This window comes from Zonotrichia leucophrys, chromosome 5 (assembly GCF_028769735.1).
Source record: "Zonotrichia leucophrys gambelii isolate GWCS_2022_RI chromosome 5, RI_Zleu_2.0, whole genome shotgun sequence".
NCBI classification, from domain to species: domain Eukaryota; kingdom Metazoa; phylum Chordata; class Aves; order Passeriformes; family Passerellidae; genus Zonotrichia; species Zonotrichia leucophrys.
Window position 1 is genome coordinate 41,436,487 of NC_088175.1, and position 27,790 is coordinate 41,464,276.

The 27,790-nt window shown below is 54.6% G+C and overlaps 1 protein-coding gene across 4 annotated transcripts in view; it reads right to left on the minus strand.

Annotated features, from left to right (window-relative positions):
- The window catches only part of DUSP8 (dual specificity phosphatase 8), a 44,913-nt gene extending 24,775 nt beyond the window's left edge, over positions 1-20,138 (minus strand). The window contains exons 1-2 of one of the 4 annotated variants that reach the window (XM_064714752.1): positions 19,984-20,138; positions 5,504-5,897 (exon numbers count right to left, since the gene is read on the minus strand). In XM_064714752.1, the coding sequence (XP_064570822.1) occupies positions 5,504-5,734 (231 nt within the window). In that variant the 5' untranslated portion in view covers positions 5,735-5,897; positions 19,984-20,138. Of the gene's footprint in view, positions 1-5,503; positions 5,898-18,687; positions 18,957-18,981; positions 19,439-19,531; positions 19,609-19,983 lie in introns of those variants that run through there. The other 3 variants (XM_064714753.1, XM_064714754.1, XM_064714755.1) reach the window with 3 other exon arrangements.
- Positions 20,139-27,790: the final 7,652 nt, after the last annotated feature.

The following is a 27,790-nucleotide window of genomic DNA, read 5'->3' on the forward strand; positions in this document are numbered from 1 at the left end:
GCCCTTCCAGCCAGAGGAGGAGAGGAGGGAGAGGCAGCAGCAAGCAGGGAAGGAGGGAATGTGAGCAAGCTACTCTCTCTCCAGCAGCTAGTGCTGGAGCTGCCCACTGGCCACCCTGTGCCAAGCCCTCTCCAAAATGTTTCTAGGAGACCACTTGAACAAGGTACCACTCATGGACACATGCCTCATTTTGCTGTCTCACTGCCAAGCCCTATCTCACCACCAGAGCAGATTCGCTCGGGGTTGCTGTTATTATTAATGCTGCTTTCCCACCCTGCTGCAGGTGCTTCCCTGCTCAGCAACGTGAGCACCATCCAAATGAAGCTGCAGGGAGCACTGGTTTAGCTGAGCTCATCAGATCTCTGCGCCGCAGCGGAAGGACAGCCCCGCAGCAGCAGGAATCCCCGTCGGGGCGCCACGCACAGCTGTGCTCCAGGAGGGGCTCACAGGACACACCTGTCCCTAGCCCGGCACAGGCACTGCAAGGCAAAACCGGCCCCACGGCTCAGCAGCATGACAGGAGGCATGAAAGGGCAGCATAAGAGGGAAAAGGACATGGGAATTCTAAAATAAGACACTGAAAAATGACTGGAGCCACCTGAGATAAGCCAGATGAGGATCTACTCCAGCATCTTTTCCTCAGCCAATCCTGACGCAGGACTTTTGTGGGAGGTCATCCAAGCACAGCTGGAAGGAAACACGCTGGCTGTCAAGCTGGTTCAGAACGGGGAACCTACCAGTCTTCAGCAGCTGCCTAGCCCTTCAAGGCTCCCTAGCATATCCCAAAGACCCAGCTCTCAGCCTGAAGTCCCATGCCAGCAAAAACATCTTTCCCCAAATGCACAGTGAGGCGGGAACCACTCTGCAGTGGGGCAGGGGCTCATCCCAGCTGCACAGTCCAGGCAGGAGAGATACCAGCTCTGGCTGAGCAGCATCATCCCACAATAGGATTTAGTGTTTCCTCCACACGGGCAGGCTTTGTTTGGGCCATTACTGCAGGGTTGCTGTGCGACGGCAGAGATGTGCAACACGGTTTACATCTTATTAAAGTTATAAGGTTTCACTCAATGCAAATGCCAAACAAGTGCTGGCCTCTCATGGCCTGGCTGCAGAAAATAAATACCTGGCTTGCTGGGGTGTGGATACCTGCAGGAAAGTCCTGAGGAGCTTTCATGGAGCATACAAGGATGCACTGGCATCCCAGCTCCTCACCACAAAGGGAAATAAGACACAGATGTTTAATCAAGCACATAGGTCTCCCATTAATCTCATGCCCTCCTGAAACACCCCATCCCTGGCTTTAAACATAGGGAGGCTAAAAGCTAACTGGGCTGAGGAGGGTAAAGCTGAAGAGATGGTCCATACTAGATTTCTGCTTCTGCCAAGTGCTGGCACAGGACCGGGACATAGCTGAAAACAGAGGTATTCTTCTGAGAAGCAACACTTTCACGGGGATTGCTGTCATCCCAAAACTGCTGAAGTAACCCCAGGCATCACCTTCCAAACAGGGCCCCCACATCCATCTAGCAAGGGACAGTAGGCCAAGATTAAGCAAGTCTTTTGGCTCCAGATAGATGTTGAGTGGGGCCTGCAAACCCATGCACGCCTTTGAAAAGCTGCTGGCCCACTCCAGTGCTGGAGGTGCCCCAGAGCAGCTCCCCAAGAACAAACCTCCTCCCTGCTAAAATCCTGGCTGGAGGGATATGAGCAGGACCAGCAGCTCCAACCAAATCCCAGCTGAGAGCATCGATTCACTGCCTTTGTGCCAAGCCCTGTGCCGGCCATCACTGTCCCCACTCTGGCTGGAGGTAACTCCCACATGGACACCAGTCCCCAGCACTGTGTGGTTAACACAGCTCGGGTCCCAGCTCTGTCTCTCCCCAGCTGCCAAGCAGGGATAATGATGCTCTACAGGTGATCCAGGCTAAGATAAGAGTGAGCTATTATTATTATCCCAATTACTACTGACATCTCAGTCACGTATTGTTTCAAAACACAGTGAATCACCCCACTGAAACAACAGGGCTTCCATCAACATAAAGAGCAGCCAGGCACAAGGCTCAAAAATAAGCCCCAGCTTTCCCTCAAGCAAAACAGCTGCTTGCAGATCCAAGCTCCTACTGCAAATAAATAAATATTCCTATCACCTGAAGAGACCCTTGTCTTGCCTCAAAGCATGGCTGTAGCTGCTCTGGAGATTGCTCCATTTCAGGAAGTGGTTGAGAGGTGGACTTTCCAGGGGGATCTTGAAGAAGTAAAATTTTCAACATTTCCCTAAAGAAATGCTAGTGAAAAACCCAAGCAGGAATTTCCCATAACCTCTGCTCTCCAAACAGCACTGGAGGAGCTGAATTATTCCAGTTGTTATAGGAATTTATTATTGTGAGAGTTTATTACTGTCAGCACTGGGAGAAGGGTTTAAAACCAACCAGAAGCAGTTATGTTGGTACCATTTCTGTGTGGAGGGAAATGACTGCAAGAGGAATTGCTGCTGCAGCTTTTCCCAGATTGGGCACCATGGGAAGATGGTCCACATGAGGGCTTGGGGAGCAGTGGCTATGGCAACTGCCACAATCGTGGGATCATAGGCATAATTCATTGAAAAAAAGAAAGGGATTTTAAATGTCTCTGCTTCTTCTTTCCTCCCAAATGGTCCTTTCCTCTCCTAGCTCCAAAAAAAAAGCTGCTGTTACCCACAGCATCACTCCAAACTGCAGCCCACAGAAGCATTGCTGATGGTACCCTTCCTTAACTGCAGCATGGAAAAGGAGAGAGTAAGCACTGGGAAAAGCAAATTAGACAAATTCTCCCGCCCACCCCTGCCAGCACGCAGGCAGGAGGAGCGGCGTTGGCGGCCAGGTGGGGTTTGCCCAAATGCTCTGCCCTGCATCAGCCCGTGTCGTTCCCCAGGAGGCGAACACCTCGCCTAGCATCGCTGGGATGGGATGAGCAGGTTCAGCTCTCTTTGCTGGCGATGAGGAGGAGTGGGACGAGGCTCGGGCTCGAGGCTGCCCTGTGGCTGCCCGGGCAGCCCCGCGTCGCTGCCATCCGCCTTTGTCTCGGCAGCCCCGGGAGCAGGAAACAGGAGGAGGGCGGGAGGCCCGTCAGGAGGAATAATGGGGCCGGACAATCGCGCTACTGATGTCACCCTTCCTGCCATCTGCTCCCCAGGCCAGCCATGCCCCCCGCCCCCAGCACCGCGGAGCCAGGGGCACAGCAGGGCTGGGGGATGTTGGCCAGCCGAGGCAAAGGAGGCAGGGAAATGACACCGGGTGTCAGAGGTGTAAATCAGTTTCAGCATCCCCTTCTGAGGATCTGTGCACCTCGAGGTAGCAGCTCACACTGATTTCTCGGGGTCCCAAAATACAGTCTGACTGAAATGGGAGGTGGGGAGAAGGAAAGGGGGCGAGAAGAGAGCTCATCACCCCAAAATGCAAACACACAAGTGCATGCACAGAAAGGCTTGGACAGCCCAAGGCACAGCCACCCCCCCCTGCTTTATGCCAGATGAGAATAGGGCAATGATCCCCTCCCAGTATCCCACCCCAGCTTCCCAGGACAAGTGGCTTAACCTCTCAAGGGTGTCCTGAAGCTTAATTAATTCCTGAGCTGCATGTGTTGGGAGAGCCAGCAAGCCGTGGGCACGGCAGGGGCTGCGCAGAGCAGCAGCAGCAGTGGGGACATGCAGCCTCCTGCCCATGGATGTGCCAGGAGGCATTTCAGCCGCATCCAAAAGAAAAGCAGAAAGGAATTAAAGGGATGGCAACGCCTCTCTCCTCTTCTCCTAGCATCCCTGGTTACAATCACATCCCCAGCCAGTACGTGGACCATTATGCAATGATCCAGGAGCCGGGAGAAAACGATTCTTCTACGCTCCTTCTATGGGGACAGAGTAGGGAATGCCAGCAAGGACCAGCCGGCTCCTTTGGGAGCCCACTGCTCCACTGCAGCTGGCGAGCTGCAGGTTTGCAGGCGGATGGCATCAGCTGATGTTAACTCTTCCACGCTTCCCCCCTGCCTATCATCCTCCTCTTCTTCCTCCCCCCTGCGCATCGCTTGTTCTGCCGCGGCTGCCGCTCCACGTGACAGCGGCCACTGCAGAGGTGACCCTCGCCGGGAGGAGGGCGGCCGCCCCGCGCTCCTCGGAGCTTGCGAAAAACTGATTATTCTGCTTTATTCTCCAGGGGATTTAAGAGCAGCTAAAGCCGTTCAGGAATCAGTCTCCGCAATCCCCTCCGAATCGCCCAGCCCCGAGCATCCCCGCAGCAGATTGGCCCGAGGCCGCCCCCCCGCGCCGCCGGTCCCCTTGATCCCGCGGGCTGATGTCACCGCCAGCCAATGCGGACAGCGGTGCCTTCTCGGGGCGGCGGGCCGGGGGGGACACACGACGCAGATGGCTCCAGCTGGGCCCAGCATTTGATTAATCGCCTGAATTACCCTCGCTTTGCCATAAAATTACAAGGCGGCAGTGGGGGAACGGTGGGAGCGAACTGGCAGGGCTGTGATGGCAAACCACCCCTCGAATGGTGAGCCATCCTCGGGCTCGTCCCGTGGCCTCTGCGCGACCCACGGGCGCACCCCCCGGGCAGCATCTCGGCACCCACTGGTGCAGCCCTGGGGCACCATCTCGGCACCCACGGGCACAGCCCTGGGGCAGCATCTGGGCACCCACTGACACAGCCCTCAGGGAGCATCTCGGCACCCACAGGAACAGCCCCCGGGCAGCATCTCGGCACTCACTGGCACTGCCCTGCGGCACCATCTCGGCACCCACTGGCACTGCCCTGGGGCACCATCTCGGCACCCACGGGCACAGCCCTCAGGGAGCATCTCGGCACCCATGGGCACAGCCCCCGGGCAGCATCTCGGCACCCACGGGCACAGCCCTCAGGGAGCATCTCGGCACCCATGGGCACAGCCCCCGGCAGCAGCTCAGGAGGGCACGACCCAGCCCCCGGCCCTGCAGGGACACCCGGCACTGCTCCGGCCGGCGCTCCAGCCCAGCTCCGTGGCTCAGAGCCACCTCTATTATTTAACCAGGAGCGATAGAGAGAAGCCTGGGAGAGATAATATGCCATGACACCGGATAAGAGCTTCTGGCGTCACAGGGGAGGAGGATTACATGTCCCTGAATGGAGTTAGAGATGACAGAGGGGAGGGGAAGAGTTTTTAGCAGGGGATTAAGTTTACAGCTCCAGGAAGGCTTTGGGGGGTTGTTTGCTGTCATAAGACAAGTCCTAAAGCTGATATACCTGTTAGACTTGCTCGGGGAGGGCTCCTGAAGCAGGGAGCCACGTCAGTGGGGTGGGGGCAATGCACAGGTCCCCGAGGACAGCCCTGAGGCCAAATGAGCTCACACTTTAGCTCTCCAAAGGGTGTCAAAGAGATGCTGCAGATACCGCGGTCAAGGGATGGAGGGGAAGGATCCCTTAGGCCGGTCTGCATCCCACAAGAGAAGAGGGTGTGAGCACCCACCAGGAAAGGTGAGGGTCAGATCCCTTACCTTCATCTTGGAGGCAGGCTGGATGAGCTCCGTGATGGAGACCTTGTCCTGCTGCAGCCTTCTCTTGACAAGCTTGGAGCAGCAGATGTTGACGGAGCTGAGGACGTGCCAGGAGTTGTACTCCACGAAGGAGCGGCTGTCGATGACCAGGGTGCCCTCGGCTCCGTTCCTCAGGAGGCTGGCCAGCTTCTTGGGGTCCATCACCTTGCGTGGGAGCCTGTCCCCAGCCATAACGGGCCAGTCCCCTCTATGGCAAGTGGGGAGCAAGGGCTGGAAGGGCAGGGCACCCGTGTCCCCAGGGGGAATGAGCGAGGGCTGAGGGGTGGGCAGGGCAGCACCTGTCCTATTCTCCTCACGCTGCTAATGCCCAGAGTGCCAACTCATTGTGCTGAACCTGGAGAGAGAAGAAAGGAGACAACAACCATCAGCTAGGCAGGATGATCTCTGAGTGTCTTCAGAAGAACCTAGGGGTGCAACAAGCCACACTTTCGAGGTGTGTTCTCCCAGCCTGCTAGCATGTGCAGCTCTAGAGCAGCCCAAACCAGAGGTTTTCTCTTTGTATTTAATAGCCCTCAGCAGAACTTTCTTCCATAAATTTGTCTAATTGCTTTTTGAAGTCATGTCAGCTTTTAATTTAACAGCACAGTGGCCAGTGGCGGGGAGTAGAATGGCTTGCCAGTTACACTGAACAAGTCCTTCCCCTGGTTTGCTCCAAATCTGCTAACTGATGGCTCCTGCGGGTGAGCCTTACTGCTTCACCAGAAAACACCACATGTGCCTGTTCCCTAATCTTCTCCACAGCTCTTACCACATTTAGACCTAATTTAAGGAGCTTTTCAGGTCAAAGTATCTACAGAGCCACCAGTTACACAGACAGACACCTTTGGCCATGCTGGCCAGCCCTGATGTGCCATGTTTGAGAGCCAGGCACACCAGGGACCTGCACAGGGCAAGATGTCACCTCCTTTCCCTGTTTCCAGTCCAACAGCTCCTCACACTCAATTTGCTTTTTCTGACCTCTGCCAAGCCCAGAGCTAATGGTTTCACAGAAGCAGCTTAGCTCAGCTCTAAGGCTCTGCTGTTGCATGGTAAAAGCTAGTTCGGGGCCCATCACACATACCACCAAATCAGGTTTGCTCACTCATGCTCATCACTTCACACTGGATTTCACCTGCCTGTTTATCAGAGCCTGCTCACAGGTATTTCTGCCAGCTTGCCTCCTGGCAAGTCAAGAGAAGATAAGAAATCAAGGTGGCCTTTACTCCTGTCTTCAAGAAAGAGGTCAGGCATCAAGGCAGAGGTGCTGGGAAGCTGTACTTGGACTGAGATGGCCCCAGAGAGCTCTCTGCTTCTCAGCACCTAACTTGCACAGAACTGGAAAGGGGCTTCACACACAGGAGTGCCTGGCATACAAATACCCTGTGTCCCCACCTCAGGAGCTGAGGGGGGTCAGCCTGGTGCTCTCTGAGGTGAAGAACAAGATTCCTCCATGTCCAGCCCACGAGGTCTGCAAGGACAGCAGGCAGGCTGGGGAGCATTCAGCTCAGGGTGTCCTCTTAAATTTTAATGGAACACGTCACTGCAAGGATGTTTTAATGGCATTAGGTTTTAAAGCCACTGCAGTCATTCAGAAAATAAGCCTGGGCTACTACCCGGCTCCTCCTGTTCTTGCCAGACAGTGTTTTAGAGAGAAGCCACAAGCTGCTCCATGGAAGCTTTAATGCATCTGACTTAGGAGGCCTATGAATAACGTGCCTGGAAAGGCCAGCGTAAAGATTTTCATTGACCTCTGCATGATCAGGATTTGGTCCACAGACCAGAGGAGGCTTACGAGTCACTCTGATCCAAGCAAGCCAGCAGGTCCCATGAGCTCTTACACCTGCAGGCACCTACTGCAATGGCAGCTCAGGATACAGAAAAGATGCTTGAGTCAGACACACTACTGGGTGACATGACAGGGACCTCATCACCAGCCACCAAACCTGGAGACACTGCCAGCTTGTAGGAAAAGAATGGAAAGCCACAGAAAGTGAGGATGGGGGTTCCAGCATTGCTCTGGCTCGTGACTCCAGCACTAACAGCCCAAACTTCCCTGGGCTACCAGACCTGCCTCCCAAAGCAGGGGTAGATGTCCCAGGCTTCAGTCCCAGGATGCAAGCTCCCAACAGGAGGCCACATTAGGATGTGCAGTACTTTTCTGCCCTTGTATCACACCCCTGCTGCCTCTGCCAACGTGTTAATACAAATTACGGGAGGGAAAAAAATCCCCTAGAATCTGAGCTAGTGACAGCCCCTCCTGGCACAAAGCGTTTTGGCAGCCCGGTGGCACTCTGGCACACTGTGCCTGGCCCCACGGAGCGTCCCGCAGCTCCTGGCCACAATTCCAATTAGCGCAGCCCCCTCGGCGGGCACCGGGCGGTCCCCCCGCCGCAGGAACCCCGCTCCCCCCTGCTCTCCTCAGGGGGCTTAAAAATTGAAACAGTTCTAATTAGGGGGTCTGAGGGGGAGCGAGGCCGGCTCCTGCTGCGATATGACACACCTCATTACGTCGCTACCGCCTTGCCAGAAGCCCCCCTGCTGTCCCTTGGCTATAGAGCCAGGGCACTCAGAAAGGATGCAAATTAGCCAGCTTTTCCCCTTAGTCTTCCTTTCACACCCCACTCCCCAAATCGCTTTCTGCCTCCCTTACCCATCAGGACACCAGGCTGTGAATATTTTTTGGCTCTTCCAATTACATTGAAGAAAGAAAAAGGGAGTAGAAAGAGCTGACAGACAAAAAAAAACCTGGAATAATACAGTGGCAGAGGGATGAGTGAAGCGGGAGGAAGGAGTGATCCAACACTGCAGAGCCCCTCCAGATATAACATGGTATCCAACCTCCAGATAGCGAGCAAGGGGTAAAGTTTCAGGGTGTCAAACACAGAAGGTTTGACAGGTGATGAACTTACGACTCTTAAGAGAAACCAAGGCACAAGAGGCCTTCTCAAAGTCTGGCAGATGACCGGAAGCTTGGGTGGAAGAGATTGGAGAAGACAAAGGAGGTTTCCCAAGTCAGCTAATAATCCCCCTCGTGCAGAACAACCAGATAAACCTCTGCAGGCACATGTGACATGTCAAACAGGTCCCACTCCCAGCTCCACCCAAAAGATGTGGGGGAAGGCAGGGCAAGGTTGGTCCATTCTGCCCCTTTTTCCTTTACAGGGGATGGAGTTGGCCAGCTCAGTGTGGTCATGGGGAGCTGTAACCTTGGCATCAGAACCAAGACATGAGGACCTCTCTGTGAAGGTTCAGCCAGGTCAAATGCAGAGAAGCAACTTCCCTGACAGCACCTTCAGAGCACCTTGCAGGCTGTGTATGAGATGGTCTCTGAGAAGAACCAGCTGTAATGTCCTCATACCTGGGAAGACCAGAGAAGGAGGGAGAATGTCTTTCTGCATTGCTCAGATGGGTCAGAAGTAGAATTGAGAGAAGAGGCTTAGCCGTGGAGCACTGCTAAAGTAAGAGATCTTCTCACCCCTGTGAGAGGAGACCAGGGGAAAAGGTTAACCTGGAACCTAAATTAGGGTTTCAGAAACATAGCTGTGTTCCTCTCTTATCAGTTTATTAAAGCCATCTTAATCTTCTTGAGTGTTCCTGAAGAACATTATCATAATCCTTTAATCCCACCTCTCCCTGGAGTGCCTGTAATGAGGAGATGGGCACATGGCTTAGCTGAATGGGGACAGCCAGCAGGAGAGGCCACACTTCGGCTGAGGGCAGAAAGATGGGCAGAGATTAGCAGAGGGCTGGGCCAACTCAATGGGACTCTGTCCCTGGTGTCACCTCCACAGATGCGTGTGTAGGTGAGGGGAGCTGGCCACACGAGTCACAAGCATGGCAGAGGTGCACACAGCATGCCAGTGTTCAGCCTGGCTGTGACCTTCTTCTGGGCAGGCCAGGCAAGAGAGCAAGAAAATCCAGGATACAGCCTGAGTCTGTCCATGTGGCATGAGAGACCGCAGAACTCATCCCTGTGCTGGCCCAACCCAGATGGAGGCCACTTCCCTAACTGCTCATCTTGCACAAGGCCCCAGCTGAGAGATGTGGTATGGGAAAGGCGCAGATCTGATTCCTCTTTTACTGGAGACATCAGCTGGAAGGGCAGCAGGTCTCTACAGCAACCCCAAACCTCCCTAACCAGCATGTCCGCTCCTTGCACCAAGCCAGTGCTGTGTCCTGGAGAGCTCCACCCTCCACAGGCAGCCCCACCGAGGAGATGCTCCCCCCATGGCCACAGGAAGCCAGCCTTGCTGCAGGAACACATTCCCATCGTGCCTGTGGGACTGCAGCCACTGCAAATTCCATGTGATGCTCATCCCAGGAGCACACTCTTCTGATGGTGTCTCCACCTTGAGTTTACCAAGGGATAAGAGCACCACAGGCAAACATTTGTTTATTTGTCCCCAGTAATCTGAAAGCAGCCACTCCTGAAAAACTGCCACCTCCACCAGGGACTCAGTGGCACTGACCTATGTGATTTGGCTTTTCCTCTTGCAGCCCTGGGGGTTGGGGGAAATATCTGTGCCTTGTGAGCCTGGCCAGGGCTCCTCCATCCATCCATCCATCCATCCATCCATCCATCCATCCATCCATCCATCCATCCATCCATCCATCCATGTCAGCCCTGCACCAGCCTCAGGCTCACTGCTGGGATGCTGGCAGGACCCCACCGGATCCCAGCTCTCCAGACACTTCCTAAGATGCAAACCACGGTGCTTTTTCCAAGCCCCACACCCTTTTTCCGTCCTCATCCCTTCATTTCTTTCAAGTGCTTCAGCATTTAGCAAGCTCCCCTCGGCTGGCTCACGCTGTTTGAGGGATTCCTAAATCACAGGACCATTACTAATTATTATTATTATTTTGCAGCAGCAATCAGGGACGCGGGGCTCATTAACAAGTTAGCACCTCTGGTTTCCCTGGAAACCCGCAGCTGCCAGGCAACGGCAGCTCCGGCCCGAGGCGATGCCACTGCAGCGCCCTCAGCTCATTCCCAGAAAGATGCTCGGGTCCTGCACGGGCTGATGAACCCAGCCTCGCCAATGGGATGGGGTTAGGGAACTCCAGGATGTGTCCCCTGCTCCACCCCAACTGCTGGGAACCTCAGCCCTTCTTCCCGATCCTGTTCTGCCACTCACAGCATCACAAACTGCGCAGCGGCTCCTCCCTCCCGGCGAGCCATGCAGGCTTTCTCCAAGGGCGAGGAATTTGGAGCATAATGATTCCCCAGAGTAACAGCGGGACAAAGCTGTCAGGTGCCTGCAGCAGCCGTTTTGGAGGTGATGTAACTGATGACGATTTCTCAGCAGTTACTCAAGGTCCCTTTAAGAGGCAGCACAAAAGATTTCTCATCTTGACGATGGAAAAATGGAGTGGTGTGGTTTTTTTTTTTTTTTCCTTTGCTCTTTAAAAGGAGGCTGGGAAACACCACTAACCACATCCACTAACTCAGACACAGTATCTGCTTGTCCACCTTTTCCTGGTGAATCTCAAGGATGGGGAGGAACGACATCTCCCAAGCCCCACAGTATGAGGATGTAGGGGAGATGGGCAATGACTTTCCTGGTGCCAGTTAAGCCAAGGTGAGATCCTCTGCTCTTTCCTAACCCCTGCCACCCACATGTCAGACACAGGACTCCCCCACAGCCTCATCCACACTGATCTTACAGCCCCATCTTGGATCCCTGCTCACCCCAGGCACATTCCTCCTGGGACAAGAGCTCCTGCGCATGCCTCTCCATGCAGAGAGCACTTCAGGAAGGAGGGAAAGGGCAGCATTCTCTTTTTCCCACAGCGTATCACCCGGAGGCAGCCACTGCACTTTTGCCAGCGTTTCAAGCTCGCTGATCTCATGATTTCTTTAATTTTTTCTCCTCCTTTCTACACCGCAGTCTCCTTTCAATTCCTGTAGGCTGGAAGCAGCATGCCAGGGAGCCCTGCAAGGAGCTGCATGCAGCCAAACAGCACCCACTCGCCTCCCTGCATCTCCCACTGCTCTCCCCACCTGCACCTTGCACCCACAAGGTGTTTTCCACCAGAGGACGTGGCTGAAGGGCCAGGATGTCCTTCAGCAAAGTGCCAGATGGTGCAGTCACACCGGACAAGGGACGTGGCGTGGAGCCACGTGGCAGTGCCGGTGTGGGGGTGCTCAGCCTTGGGTACGTGGCCGGTGGCATGGGACAGCTCAGGGACAAAAGGAAAGGGGACAGGCTGTTCCCAGCTGCCAGGGAGTCGTTGCCATGCACCCTCAGCCCACAAGGCAGATTGGCTCTCCTGGCTGCAGTTAAGACAAGCAAAGGGGTCCTTCATCCTCTCTCACCACGTGATGTTGTGCCAGCAGCTTTGGATGGGTTATGACTGCAAATGTAATTGCCTCCCAGCCTGTTTCCACCAAAAAATTGAAGTTAAGGATTTATAGACTGGCCACTCCTAGAAAAATTTCTGACTGCAGTCATGGTAGTCAATCTGGAGATCCAGTCAGGAAAAGCCAACGGGGACAGCAGGGAAAGGAATTTGGCTGGAGTCTAGATGACCAGGGCAGTATCTCCTCCTCTTAGACTTGTGCTTTTAACCTGATTTATATGGTTTTCCCCCTTAGTAAAAACACAAGCTTTCATTTGAAAGCCTACAAAAGCCAAGACCAAAGGTTATCCATGACCAGCCAGCCATTTCATCACCACCTTTGCCCACGCTGAGGATACTGCTCCCTAGCACACTGCTTTCTAATATCAAAACTATCTCATTTCCAGTCTCACCCTGCCAAGCTGAGAGCTGGCCACATTCTCAGACCTAAAAGCACCTTCTGCTTTGAGCAGCTTGGCACACATCACAGAGGACATGTCATGGTGGAGAAGAGAAACCTAGTCCTGCTGATCTTCAAGGGCCCTTGCTGCCCACTGCCTGGTATCCCATCGTGTGCTGCATGACCCCTGAGCCCAGCAGGTTCATCCTGGGGATAAGGTGCTTCCTTGCCTTTTTACAACAAGAGCAGACAGAGGCAGCCAGAAAGGTATGCAGTGAGATAGTTCTGCAGGGCTGGTCTGCCTCTCTCATCCCAAGGCAATAAACACCATAAACACCTGCTGGGTGCATGTGCAGTTTTCTCCTGGAGAAAGGGTCTCCAGGACCTGGGTCCTATTGTCCCACAACACCTACACACCAAGTGAAAGAAAGCACAGGATTAAGCTGTGGCTCTCCAAAGCTGCAGATAAATATAGCATTTCACTTCTTAAGCACAATCCCCAGTGACAGGGACTTGTCCATCTCAGCAGAGTGCTGGGGACAGTCACAGGTAAGGCCAAAGTTAGCACCCAGCACACACAGGGGCAGTCACTGCCCTGTGCAGTGACTAATGACAGTGGCTAATGCCTCTGCAGTATCACTGGGCCCCCATATTCAAATGACAAATAGGAGCCCTGCCTCCCTGAAGAACAATGATGTTCTTTTCTGTCAGGCTGTCTGCAGTTTCTGGTGATACCAGCGCAAACTGAGGTGCAGATCCCAGCATAGGTTTGCAGCCAGAAAAAGCCAATGCCCACAGTTATGCCTCCCTATTCCCACAAAACTGTGAATCTCCCTACAAGATCCAGAATTCAATGCAGTTGCAAGGGGCTATGTTGGCTTTCCATGGGATGAGACATTCCCCAGGCCAGCAAATACATTTCACAAGAGTTTTCTGACCTTCATGGCTTCATGGCTTGCTGAATTCTCTATATGCATACAATAGCCAAATTGCTCACGGCTTTGGGATGAATTAGCACGTGCCAGCTCAGGTTCTACTTTCTACCACAGCCCTAACAAGGAGGCACCAGCTCTTGAGTTTGGAGGATTACCTTTCTCTAATAAAAAACACACAAGACAGGCAAAGCCCAAGATAATGCTCCTGCCCTGCTCTTCTCCTTTTCCCTTGGGGGCCATGATTCATCACCAGCTGGTTTTGTTCTTAATCTGAGGTGACACAGGGGTGAAACAAAGTGATTTGCAGGTCTTCCTCCATCCTCACCACCGTGCTGAGCCACGGCTTGCTGGTCAGATGCCACAGCTCTTCATGTATGAAATAAATCCTGCAGCCTGGCCTCCTGACTGAGAGCAGGGTATTGCAGCACTTTGTAACATGGGTCTTCTCTCTGCATTCATATTATCACTGCTGCTGTGGGCGGCAAACTACATGGACTCATGTGCTGGAGGAAACAGGCAGCAATATTCCCCTCACCAACTCCAGGCAGGTGTTAAGCATGACGTATATGTGCACTTTAACCCCAGTTTCAAAAAAACCCCAGAGATGTATCATGACATCCACCCAGAGATTAAACATCCTCCAACTCATCTCCATGCCAGCAGGTCTCACTCAGCCCTGCTTCTGAGCCGGCAAGTGATCAGCTGGGGTGATCACACCAAGCCCTGCTCCTCTTGGGCTGGCTGACCCCAGCTAAGACCAGTTCAGACACCCTCACCTTCCCACCTGTGCTGCTGGACTCCAACAGAGCTCACCCTTGTCTTTGCATCAGGTAGTGCTGAATGAACCTTGCTCAGGTGCCAGACAAAGAGGCAGCCAAGCTCAAAGCAGAAGGGATTGTGAGGGTGACACAGAATTAACAGGCATCAGCATTCAGCAAGCAAGCGGAGAATGCGTCGATCTATTTTTAATGGTACAATGAGAGTGCTTTACAAAAGGATGTGTCTGGGGAGATTCTGCCCAGTCAGAGATTTGCATTCGGGTTTTTTTGCAGCAGTCAACTTCCCTCGATGTGTGGGAGGCATTTTGTCTCTTCACCACCCCACGGAGCAATTCAGAGGCCCTGGCTCGGTTTTGGCTGGAGGCTCATCCCTCTGGGTCACCTTCCTGCCGTGGGTCACCTTCCTGCCCTGCTGCATCCTTCTGACTTTCCACCAGAAGACCTGACCTGACGTGAGCAGCAGGTAAGGTGTACAGGACAGGTCCAGGCTTCCCTGGCTTCTGGGTGCCAGCCCTGCTGAGCCAGTGGGGACATCTCTGCGAGGTGCCCGACAGCAGCAGAGTGGTTAAAGTGGCTTCTCAGGGGCAGGCTCCAGGCAGCAGCGCTGGCACCCTCCCTGCACCAGCCCTCCACTCAGCAGCCTCAAGCGCCGAGCGAGGCTCGGGCTGCGCCCGTCCGCTCCCCACGCAGGGCTGCCGGCCAAGGCAGCGAGGATGGCATGAATAACTGCACTCAAGCCACGGCTCGAGGAGGACCAGGCTGCCATTGCAAGCTTGGAAATGAGGGTTGTTAGAGGCAACGCAAGAACAATCAGATGTTGTAGACACTTCTTGATTGCTTCTTTTCAGCAGAGATGGAGGGACCCTCTTTGTCTGGAGGGTCTGGATTTCAATGGGAGACGCGTGATTCACGCAGGCACAGGTTTAACGTGTGGAAAGGGCTTGACTTACTCGATGCAAAAAGCCTGCAGTGCCCTAATAGACTGAAATTTCTCCCCGAGCTTCTGCTGCATCAGCTGAATTACCATGTGTTAGCTGTAGACAGCAGAGCTCCTCAGAGAACTAAATCCCCTATTAAAGAGCTGAAAAGAGGCGAGCTGAAAAGCAGGGATGCAGGCACACTGCGCACCTCCGCGGTGCCGGATGAGTAATGCGGGGTGACAGAGAAGGGCCGGAAAGACGCACTGCATCATTAGCAGGGCTGGAGGACGTGGCGGGGCACAGCATGCCAGGGTCATGCTGTCACTGGGGCCTCCATGCAGGATCAAAGCAGTGGTCCACCTCATTCATGTCCCCTCACCAGCACTGCCTAATAACAGGTATCCTACAAAAGCCTGGGAGAAGCAGGGCGGTGGGTATTTATGGACTAGTCATGCAATAATTTAGGCTTAAAGGGACCTCAGTGGTTCAGCTGGTCCAACCCCTCTCTCCCTTAAAGGAGAACGAGCATCAACACCAGAACCGGTTGTCTTGCCCTTCTGTTGCCAAATGTCTTGTTCCCAGTCATCAGTGGACTCAGAAAAAATGCCCCCCGTAACTCAGCATGCAAAAACCCTGCACAGAGAGCCCCTTTTGCAAATTGCTAGAGGGCCTTGAAGGACTCTGGAGAAATTCCTGAAGAACACAAGGTCTCTGACCCAAGAAAAGGCTTTATTTAAAGGAAATACAGTAAAGGCAAACAAGACATATATGCACATATTAGGGAACCATATGCACTTTCCACACACAAAAAACAGCATGGAGAAAGGCCTAAGAGGAATGTGAAGAAAAGAGGAAATCAAAGAAGGATTTCTGGCCCCAGATAGGTTCCTGGGAGTCTCTTAAGTTTAGGCTTAGTGCACACAGCCCCTACATTTCTGTCCTGTTTACAACAGGAGACTCTATGTACTGGATCAGCTTCCAGTGAGCACCTCCAGGTTCTCCTCTGAACCCAGCCTGTGCTACCACTTCACCTTTTTTCTGAAATGCTGATCCTTCCATGACATCATGCAAACAATACCCATTGCTTTGGGAAACTGGAGATCCAAAGCACCACAACCAACCCCACAGAAGCCCTGGGCAAAGCAAGGAAAGAAGCCTCCTGCACATCAGCCTAGATTAACTTGTCCAGCTGGGTCTAGAAAGCCCCAGAGGAAGATCCAAATAGCAGAGAAGTGGAGCTGGCCATCCTACAGGAGTCATGGCAGTCTGCAGCACAGTCTGAGCAGAGCTCTGTGCTGTGCACAGTACCCCAGCATAGCCCACCTTACTCTTAATCTCCTTTCTTGAAAGGAGATTGTTGAGAACCAAAGGAGTGTCTTGGACAGCATGGACCCAAAGGTTTGGGGCAAAAAGTCTAGAAACATCTCTCAGAAGAGAAAGAGATGTTTTCCTCTCCATGTCCTCACACTAAAGAGGAGACAGGGTGACCAAGGCACTGACCATGACCAGAGTTTGGTATGTTCCACCATGGTCTCAGCTCTGGCCCACTTCTGGCACAACAACTGTGCCATGGGGGTGGGACACATGTCACGGTCTCCCCCTCCATCAGATGAGCAGGCAAAGCCATCACTGGGGTGCACTACAGCACTCACTGTCCCTGCAGGAGCCTGCTCTACCACTGATCACACCACAAGCTCTGCCTGGCTTTGACAGCAGCCCTGAAACTAGCAGTGCACGGCATCCTGGCACAGTCAGTTTTTAGCCTCCCTCACACTCCCCTGGCTGCCTTATAATCCTGAAGTACACCCAGGTCTCCTGAGCAAGCTTGAGAAAATCTTGAGCACAGAGCTTGTTTAGCTTCTTATCTGATGAATGCTCCCAGGCCACTCATCTCCCTTCCAATTATGTCAGGTGCTCCTTCCCACTGGCATCAGGCGGGACAGGTGTATCTTCAGAGAAGAAATGTAAGGCTTGAAAAACAGGTTTTAAAACCCAGAGGGCATGGGGATGCAGAGGAGTGTCAAAGCTTTCCCCACAGTATGACTGCATTGCCGCTCTGGCTGCAGGAGTTTCACTGCATAGCAGCAAGGAAAAGAGTGCAAGGAGACCCAGAGACCGTGTGCACCTGGGAATTTCTGCAACCACCTCCCCCTTAACGCTGCCGTGAAACACATGGCAGAGGGTAAAACAGGCTACAGACTCTCCCTGGCAGTCCTAGTGGGAAAGAGGGGTCAGCAGCCACAAGCTCCTTCTCTTCATCACCTCCTTCTCCACCAGATTCAGTTTGCTGGCACAGTTTCAGTATGATGGCAGTGTCCTATGAGCCTGCACCATAAATCAGGGCTGCCAAATGCTGGAGCACCTCCTTTTCCTCCTCCCATCCTGGATAGTGTGAACATGCTCTGCACCTGACTGTGCCCAGGGCTTTGGGAGCTGAGCTGTGCACCACAGAAATGAACCTCTGATCCCCAAGAAAAGCCTTGTTTAAATGCAAGGAAGCAAATCCAAAGAGGAAAAACCCTCATCCCACATGCAGATTACAGCAGCTGATGCAGAGGTATGGGGTAGGGATGGAATGGGGACTCACTCATACTCATGCCAAGAGAAGTCACTTCACAAATCCAGAGGCACAATGGATTTCCAGCCTTTGGGGAGTTTCCAGCATGTGGAGATTTCCTAGGGGAGAACAGGGTTGCACAGGAGAGAAAAGAGTTTTCTCCCACCTCTTAAATCCAATTTGGCAGCACGGGACAGACAATACTGCTTAGTCCTACCCAGCCCTCGGGGGTGTTTTTGTAGTAAAAGTGACGTTGCATTTAATATTAGGTGAATATAAGCTCTCCAAAGGCTTGGTGGCTTTCTCAGTGAGGTACCTGGCACCCAGCAAAAACACACTGCAGACAAACATGGTGCAGTATTTGCAGGAATAATCTCCATGCAGAGTCTCCAGTGAATGCTCCTAAGGACTCTGGCCACTTTGCTCAGCTCTCCCAAGCTTAGCTGAGGATAGACTTCAAAGAACAATGCTAGATCCAGGTTCTCCTTGCCTTATGTCTAAGCAAGGACAACTGAAAGCCATGGGAGGACAGTCTGTTGGGTTAGAAGACTTTTGGTGTGAGCTGCTGACATCTCTGCTTGGAAACCTTCCAGCCTCAGGTTTGAGCCTCTCAATTGTGCTGCCAATAGACCAAGGGCAGGAATATCTGCGTGCTGCCATTGCAAAGAGGCATGTGGGCATCCCTGTGCTGCTACACTCTCGCCTGTCTACTCTTGTCCCAGCCATTTAGACAATCCTGCACATCCAGGCTCTGCCACTGTGGCTGTGCCATGCAAAATTTGGGACGAGACACCGGCAAAGTCCTTGAGGGTGTTTTAAAATCCCAAATACGCTATGCCCAGGAGGATTTTCTTGGTGGCACAGCTTATTTCGTTTCGGGAGCTGTTACAAGCAAAATCAAAGCGAGTGCAGGAGCCGCCATGCAGACCCAAACCCCAACAAACCTCTTCTGCAGAGAGAGTCCTCCCGGCACAGCCGCCCTCCGACAGCGCCAGCAGAGGCACACAGAGGCAGGGCCAGACCCAAAAGCACCGATTCCTCCCGAAAACAAAGGTCCCCACAGCTGCCTTTGGGCGCAGGCAGCCGTGCCCCCAGCCCTTGCCTCAGCGCGGGGGGATGAGACAATGCAAGCCAATGTCAAACACCGCTCCACGGGCAAGCTGCTCTCAAGGTTATCATGGCCCCTGCACTGCCAGGTGCAATCCTCAGCGCTACCTGCTCGGATATCCTCGCCCTTTCCTGCGGGAGAGGGTCTGCCTTACTCGCCCAGATCACAGGGAGATGGAACCTCTGGCAACCATTCCCAACGCATTCGTCATCGCCAGCTGCTTGGGACAGGGATGGTCTCTCCCACATATGCTTATGCAGCACCTAGCTCCCAGCAGGGAGCTGTGGATAGCTACCGCAATCCGAGGGATAAACGCATCCATGCCTAGAAAAATCCAAATATCCCTATCAGAACAGCACTGCACCGCGTACCTCCTTCCAACGAAACCGCAAATTACTGACCTGTGCACAGAGCTCCCCCAATGCAAGCTGAAGCACTGACATCAGCTTTTGCTGTTGCTCAGGAATTTAATTCTGGGGGAGGAGAAAAGGGAGGGGGGAGCAGGAAGGAGAAGGAACTTATTTATCAATAAGGGAAATAAACAGGAATCTTTAAAAACAAACAACGCTCAGCACAGAAAGCAACATTTACCACTATATAATGATTGAGGATGTGTGGGGGGTGATCAATCGGTCCAGGCACATTAGGGGAGGTGCAGTGGATTTTTATAAACGAGCAGCTTAACTCGTTAATCGCGAGCAGCGCCTTTGGAGCCGCAGCAACGAAGTCTTGCATGAAAACCCCCGCTGCTGAACACATGCCGGCTTCGTTTAAACGCCAAGGACACAGGGCGACACTCCAACCTCTTTCATCATCAGAAAAACCACAGCGCTGTTAACACCGCTTCCCCAAACACCAGCCCTCAGCCCCGCCAGAAAGCCCCTCCACCCGCGACCCCAGGCCCGGCAGGACAGCGGCGATTCCGCGGAGCTTCCCGAGCCCCCTCCTCACCTGCACCACGGCCGCCCGGCAAGCGCGCACCGCCGAGGCAGGGTGGGATTTCCAGCGCCCCCCCGCCCGAAAACAAGCGCAGCATCCCCGACATGCGCGGCCGCGGAGCGCCAGCCCACCCCCCACCCCCCCCCCCAGCCCCCGCTTCTTTCCCCAATCCCCGCCGTGGGGCTGCTCCCTTCCCAGCCCCGGCACTTCACACGCATCATTCTCGCTCGCACCGGAGCCGTTCCAGCGCTCACGGCCGCGAAGCGCTGTTCCACTGCACACACACGCACATACACGGGCACATGCTGCCGCGCTGCCCGCCGCCTCAGGGCGCGATGCCGGCTCCGCTCCCCACACTGCGCGGGCGCCCCGCACCGTCCCCCGCGCCCCCTCCCCGCCTGCCCCGGGGCGCAGGGCCCCGTCCCGCACGGCCACGGCGCGGACGCGGCGGGACGCGCACTGACCCGGCGCGGCGGGCTCGGCGGCCGCCCCGCTCCGCTCCGCGGGCTGTCCGCTGGCGCGGCCGCTGCCGGCGCCGCAGGGCCCGCATGCCCTGAGGGGCGGGCGGGGGGGGCCCGCTCCGCGCTGCTCCGCGCTGCTCCGCGCCGCTCCGCGCGCCGCCGGGAATGCGCCGGCGATGAGGTCATGCCTCGGGAGCGAGCGGGGGGGGGACGGGGGAAAGGGAAAAAAAAAAAAAAAAAAAGAAGAAGGGGGAAAAAAAAAAAAAGAGACAGCGTTGACGTCACCCGCAGCCAATCAGCGCGGGCGGCGCAGGGCAGGGTGACGTCAGCCCCGCGGGCGCGGAGCGGCGCGCAGGGAGCGGGCGCTGCGCCCCGGGGCTGGCGCCGCTGAGGGCTCGGGGGCCGGGGCAGAGCGGGCCGGGCTCTAACCGGGGGCACCCGCCAGCCTGGGACACCCCCGAGCCGCGCCGCTCCTGGCAGAGAGCGCGCTGCCGTGCGGTTCTGGGTCACGGATGGTTCCCGGGCTGCCTGGCGCTGGGAGGCTGAGCCGAGAGCGCTCCCGCAGCTGGGCCATCCCTGCCGCCTGTCACCCCTCTGCCTGCTGAGCTGGAGCAGCCGGGACCTGCGGGGCGCCCCACGGGACTCATCCACCATGGGGTGCCCAAGCTGCAGAAGGACAGGCGTAGGGACAGCGCGGTCTTGGAGGGCGGCATGGTGAAGTGTGACCAAAAAGCAGGAGGAGTCTGTCCCACGGGTCAGTTTCTGGATGGATGGAGTGGGCTCCATCCCCATCCTGGAGCTCAGAGCTCCCCATCCTGCTGCGGGTTTGCCAAAGAACTGGCCTGGTTACACGGCAGGGGCTCTTCTCTGCCCTTGGCCCTGGCGTGGCAGCTCCAGCTTAGAGAGGGATTAGGGTTTAGGAGCTTAGGTTTTGCTGGTTCTTAGGAAATGAAGGGAACCTTCCTCCCTGCCGATACGGATGCCGGATGTTTTAAAATTAACTCTCATGTCTCCAGACACGCGGCCGGCAGCTTGCTCAGGAACGTCGAGCTCCCACAGTAACTGGCGGCAAAATCTTTCCCAGAAATGTCATTTCTCATAAAGTACCAGAGGTATAAAACCCGGGCATGCTAAAAAGTCTCCCCATTGCATAAGCAACGCTGAGTTCATGCCCTTCTCCTAAGCGCAGAAAATCAGCTCACCCAAAGCTGTCAGCAGGGAAACTTTTACAAAATGAGAGATATTCTACCTAAACTCATGGGTTTCAGCCCAGTTATCATAATGAGTGGCAAGATGCAGGGGTAGCATGGGCACTCGCTGCTTTAGTGGCATGGGAACACTTGGTCCTGGTGGTAGCTGGAGCAGCAGCATGACCGGCATGGCTGGAACAGAGCCTTTCCTGCTGGTTTTCCTGCCCAGATCCCTCCTTGTGGCCATGCAAAGCACCCAGATGGGGAAAACCAGAGAAAACCTGGGGAAACCTTCTCTTACCTCAGCTTCGGGCTGTTTCCTCCCCTACCCAACACTCCTTTTCTTGAGCAAAGCAGGAAAAAAGAGGGGGAAAGGAATGAGCCTGAAAATCCCAAAGCTTCCTCATAAAAGCTGTTATCTAGGCAGAGAGCCATGAGCTCACAAAATCTGCTGAAGGAAGAGGACTTAAACAGTTTTTTTTCCAAACTCCAGTTAAAATCAATGTTTCCAATACTGGACCTGGCACATCCCAGATGAGCTGTCAGGAAGATTGTTCCCTGTCTGTCCAGTGGCATGGCACAGGGGAGAGAGTGGGAAGCAGATGTAAGAGGTACGTCGAGTTTGCAGCAGGCAAGGGATGGGGAGGTGATGAGGATGGAGTGTCCTGAGGGACACCCTTGAACTGTACATTCCAGCAAGGGACCAAGCTGAGCTCCCTCTTGAGCCTTCATCCCTGGCAAGCTCTCCCCAGCTAATCCGTGGGTGCCCCTGCTGCATCCCTGGCTGATGCGGACACAGGAGATTTGCCCCACACAAATCCCCACTGGCAGCAAACAGGAGGAGCAGCTCCAGCGGGCTGGGGACCAGCGGGACACGGGTTCTCACGGCCACGGGAGTGGCTCCAGCCCACGAGCCTGCATCTCTCCCACGCCCACTGCTTCTGCGAGAGGCGCTGCCGCCAAGCGCCTGGTGGGGAGAAACCAAAACAAATGATTCACTGCTGCTAAACTGCTCCCGGGATCGCAGGGGCCGGGAGCAGGCGTCAGCTGAGGCTTGCAAAACCTACCTGCCTCCCAAAGCTGGGAGCTAACCCTGTTTGGATCCCAGTCCTGCTCAACCTGATATTCTGGCGCTTGGGTGCGGGCCCACGGCTGCATGGAAGTGGGCAGCCAGCCCGAGCGAGGGCAGCGCTGCGAGCACACCTGGTCAGCTCTGCATGGCTCGGGTCATCCCTATCACCCCTGTTTTCCCCAGGGGAAATTAAGCTGGGAGAGCCAGGGCAATGCTGTAATGGTAAGGCAGGCAGAACAAAGCAGCCTCGTCTCTAAGCTCCATCCACCAGATGTGAATCTATTGTCTCAGCCCCAGGACCATCACACCCCCCTCTCGTCACAGCCATCACCAGCTGAGCAAAAATTACACAGCAAGGTGCTTATGGATAAAGGAAAGCACTCTGTTTCAGGTAAAGCACTTAAAAATTAATTCACCCCGCTCAGGTTTTTCCTCTCCCAGATTTCAGGCACATCCAAAGATAGATTGCATCCCAGCTACGTGTTTCAAATGCAAGTTATGCTTGTACACGTAATAGTTCTTGCTAAAACGTTTTCCAGGCCCCCTAATTGCCATGGCAGGCCAAGTGCAGAAGAGTGCAGCAGAGCCTTGTGCATGCATCCTGCAGGGATTAAAATTGGAACCTGATCATGAAGGAAACTAAAACTAGGAAAAAGGAATTGCTGCCAAACCAACTTTCTTATCCATCAAAAAAAGAGAGACTTTTGTCAACTTGCAATTTCTTTAAATGGCCAAATAATATTTTTTTAACCTATCCTAGTTATTTAGATGCAGTTGCTTGCACCACTGGCTGAGCCAACATCCCATCACCCTCGCTCAGCAGGGCTGGCACAAGACGCTGTGTTCCCATTGCAGGGGGTATTGGCACCTCAAAACTGTGCTGATAGCTGAGGCCAGAGTCAGCCTGGGGCTGGAACGGCTCTGCTTCTTCCAGCCTTGGTGGGTTCCACCACGTGCTTGCATGTTACCCTTGCTGTGACGTCCTGGAGTGGGGCACAGTGTGGTGCTGGAGGAAGGGGCTTGTCAGGCTTTGCATCCCCTGTTCTGTTCATAAAGAAATGTGTTGGTGTGGTGAACTCCACATCCACTTTGAGAAGGGCATCATTCCCGTCTCTGGTGCCTGTCCATGCTGTCCCAGCTCTCCCACCTCGTGTCTGGGATGGACACACAGATCCCTGTGCACGCCACCTTCTTCCTGCAAAGCCCCAAATGGTGTCACTCATAGTGAAGAGAGCTGACACGCTTAAGCAGCAAAAGACACTTACAGCATCACCAGGCAGGTGTGTTTCTCACACAGGGGCTGCCCTGGATCTGTCTCCATTTTCCCAACAGGAGAATCTGCCTGTGTGCCGCGTGGCCCAGCCCTGGCAGCGTGCAGGGCGGTGTGTGCACGGCGCAGGAGCAGCTCCCATGCAATTAATCGCAGAAGGAGCAGGCTGGAGGGCTGCGTGCTGTGCCATTCAGCTCAGCACATGCTGCAGAAGCATTCATTCTGTAGCTCTGACTGTGCCACAAGGCACTCCTGCCAAAGGGGAAAAGGAAAAGTAAATCATCATACAGTGAATAAAGTCCCTCTGATTCCCTCTGGCCTGGCACACTGGAGGAAAGCTGGGCAGGAGCGTGGACATGTGCCAAACATGGGGCATGGCTGCTGCGTGCTGGCACGATGGGTCAAAGTCAGGGGATGGGAGGGGTGCAGGAGCAGGACCTTTGCACAGGCACGAGGCTGTCACAACAGAGGAGCTGCTTTACAGTAACACTCTCAGGTGCAGGAAGCGTTCCTGCTCCTTTGCCCCCAGTGCTGAAATGGTGTGCCATGTTGGCCCTCATTAAGACTTGCCATGGGTAGTGAGGGTGGACGAGGGGCTTAGATGTGCTTACAAGCTATCAGGGGTCATATTCACTTATTTGAAGGCAGAGGGAAAAGGACAAGAGAGAGGATAGGGACAAGGGAATGGGAGAGAAACCAAATGATTTCATTTTAATGTATCCAAATCTTAAACAATAATCACTGCCCAGTGCTCTGGGACAAGGCATAGTCTTTCTTCTTTGTGAGCTGGAGACAGGAAAAACATTACCCTGGGCCAGAAGGCAGCATGGAGCTAGGCTCCATGCAAGGGTCTGTCAGCTCCAGACCCTTTCTCTGTACCCCTGTGCTAGTTTTTGTTAGGCTGCTCACCAGTTGCTAGGGTTTTTTTTGTTTTGCTTCAATCATTTTCACTGATGAGAGCATCTGCTGCCATCTGTGCCTCCCCCTCCTCCCCCCGGCAGGGCTGTGCACCGCCGTGGTCTGCCTGCAGAGCCAGGCACTCTTCAGTGTCCAACCTGTGCATGGATGAGGGCATGGACAGGAGGGAAGGGGCAGCTCCATCAGTGGCCAGCTCTCCCCTGTGTTTGCCAGCCATAGCTGGGCACTCCTGCAGCTGTACCCATCACAGGACACCCACAGTGCCAAGGTCCCAGAACCTGGTGGCTCTCAGCAAGGCTGCAGTTCTGCCTTTGAGAAGACATCAACCTATGGGACAGTGTTGGAGGGGGAAAAGGGGATGAAAGGGCTTTGGTAAGGTCACCCAGAACATCAGCACATGGCTGGGAAGGGAGGTGAGGGTTGCTACTTGCTGGCAGCATAACTCTGCCCCCTGGCCCATGGAGCACCTGGGAACAGGGCTGTGATGCTACAGCATAGTCAGCTTTGCGGGAGGATTACACACCCCAGAGCAGAATAGAGGTTGCCATTTGCATCTCTCTCTGACAGTTAATTTGGGTATCCAGGTCGATGGCTGCTCCAGGCCTGACTCACCGTGCTCTGCCTGGCAGCTCATCCCAGGCAGAGGAACCGGCGGGTGTCCTTACCTCAATGAGCTCCATCTCATGTTTATTACTAAAGGAGAAATGTGGGTAGTGTTTACCAGCCAAACCCAATCCAGTTCACCCCAGCTAGGACTCGATGGGCTGCTGTCTGCACACTGCCTTGGTGGCCCTTGTGCCCAGGAGGGATCCCCGAGCCCGGCGTGGCAGCGGGGGCAGAGGCTCGGCGGGCACCGAGACTCGCGTAGGCACGGCAGGGTTTGCTCCTGCCCTGCCTGGCTCCCGGCCACCCTTCCCTGCCAGCGTGGAGGGTGAGTGTGCCCCGTGTCCGTGCCTGACGCACACCTCCCGGCTGGCACGGAGGGCACATCCCTGCGGAGGGACGGGGACCCGCTCTGGCTGCTTTTAGGAGCCACCCTGAGTTCACAGCTGCTTCCTGCACAATCCAGCGCCAGCCCGCGGCTGGGGCTGTTAGCTCGGGGGTCCCGGAGAAGCGTGGATGGACCGCGCTCCTTGCTGGGGCACAGCTCCCGGCTGCCGGCGATGGGCCGTGCTGCCGGCGGCTGCAGCCGCGGTGCGAGAGAGCCCTCTGCCTGCGGGCCGCAGCCCGGCAGCCCCTGCCCGGCCCGGACACGCCGCTCCCTGCCCCGGCACCTCCTCCCGGCCGCTGGCGCTGCCCCCAGGCTGCCCCCGCAGCCATCCATCGCGGGGCTGAACGAGCCCCGGCCCCGAGCATCTCCTCTCCGTACGAGGTGACCCTCACCAGCCTCGCTGGCCTTTCCCCAATCTCGCCCCTTTGAACGCCTTTCAGCTACCAGGGACACAAAACCAGCGCAGGTGTTTTAGGCAGAATTGCACGATGTCGCCTAACAGGGAACAATCGCTCCCCCCGAGCTCAACAAAAACCAAAAAGCAATCCTCATCAAGCTGTCAGGCTCCCGAAGGAGCACAATTAAATCTTTAAATGGCAACGTGGCCGTCAGTTCTTCCCCATCTCAAAAGATGCTTCTCAAGCTGCGTTCGGCTGTTCCTCCCTTCCACCCCCTCCTCACAGTTTTCCTTCCCGCCGCGGAGCGCAACAGAGGCTGCGGCTTCGCAGCCAAAAAAAAGTGCGATTTGGAGAGCGCGGCGCGGCGTTGTGAGTGGCAGAAGTGAAAAGGCAGAGAAGCAGCTCCTGAAAGCCTGCCTTCTGCCGCGGCGGGTGTCAGCCTTGGCAAAACCCGAACTTCCAGAATTTTCTTGCAAAATTAAAAAAAAAAAGGCAATTAGAGGACCTGTCGGATTTGGCTGCTGCTTTTCTTTCCCTTGCTCCCTCAAAATCAAAAAAGTCCTTTCTTTCGCTTAACAGCACAGTTGGTGCAATCTGGGATGCACTTGCCTGACAGTATATGGGGATGTAGTTTTGCTGCCTCAATTTGGGGTTCCCTGACACTGACAAGATGAGAAATGAATGCTGAATACCTTGATGTTGCTTCACTCGGAAGACCCATGCATGAATAATTTTTTTTTTCTCCCCTAAAAGATTGGAAATCTACGGGTGCCCCTTATTTCCCCTGTTTTGGAGGTGCTTTCCTTCTGCTGTGGGTTTGGAGGGACTCCATTAAAGGGGAAACACTAAGAGAGAGGAAGGGAGAGCAGAGGAGTTTTGCTGCCCCACAGCCCAGAGCTGCCGGTGGAGCCAAGGCGAGGGCTGTGGTGGAGCTGAGCATGATGCTGAGCATCCTTCTTGCTACCCTGTTCTTGTCCATGGTGTGTCTGGGTGCACCTCCAACCTCTGCAGCAATTTCACCTCCTACGACAAGGGTAACAAACAATAAACATGATGGCTGCTAATAGTAACCCTCTCTCTCCATCTCTGATGGGTTACAGATGCAAAACGTGCTGCTGAGTCAGTTCAATATTCCCCCTGGTTCATTAAACCAGCATCCATTTTCCTGCAGATAAGACAGTCCGTCAGGGGAAGGGATGATGATAACTCATTTGTCACACTTGTTAAATGTAGAAAAGGCTGGCTTTGGGTCACTTCCAGTTTTGTGTCAGTTCTGCCTTTATCTGAACAGCCCCATGCCTGCACGCCAAGCAGGGCGGCTCTCTCCTGTGTAGCTCAGGAGATGGGGACAGTGGCATTGTCCCTGCAAGATTTCCTAGAGCTGGGGGTGGCCTCTGAGTGCAAAAGCATTTGCAATGTGGCTGACATGAGTCCCAGCTCATGGGAAGGAATGCACTCATTATTGCAAGAGATGCCACTGGTCCCACAGGGATCTGAACCTGCAGCTTGGAACCCCTGGCACTGTACATAGTGTGACCCTGTCTGAGTTATCCCCCGAGCCCACCCAGCTGCACTTGTGTTTGAGCTGCAGAGCTTGAGGTGTGATGGGGAAGGATATCAAACCAAGGCCTCAGACACAGCCAACGTGAGCTTGGTGCAGGTACAGGGGGAGGGAAAGGGGATACAACTTCATCTCTGTGCCTCTCCTCACCTTGGAGCATCCTGGGATGCCTGGTCTGGGCCGTGCCTGAGGTAGCACTGTCCCAGTGGATTTAATGTGCCAGTTCAGGGTGGTGCAATGTGAATCATTTTGGCTGTACCCTCTTTGGGGGCATTGCCATCGTGACATGTCACCTCCTTCCTCAGCCTGGGACAAGGGCTGGCTACAGCCCCTACATTTCTTAGGATGGAAATGCCTACAGCCGTGACCCCTCAGGTATTGCTACAGGGAAGGCAGCAAGAAGTAACCAA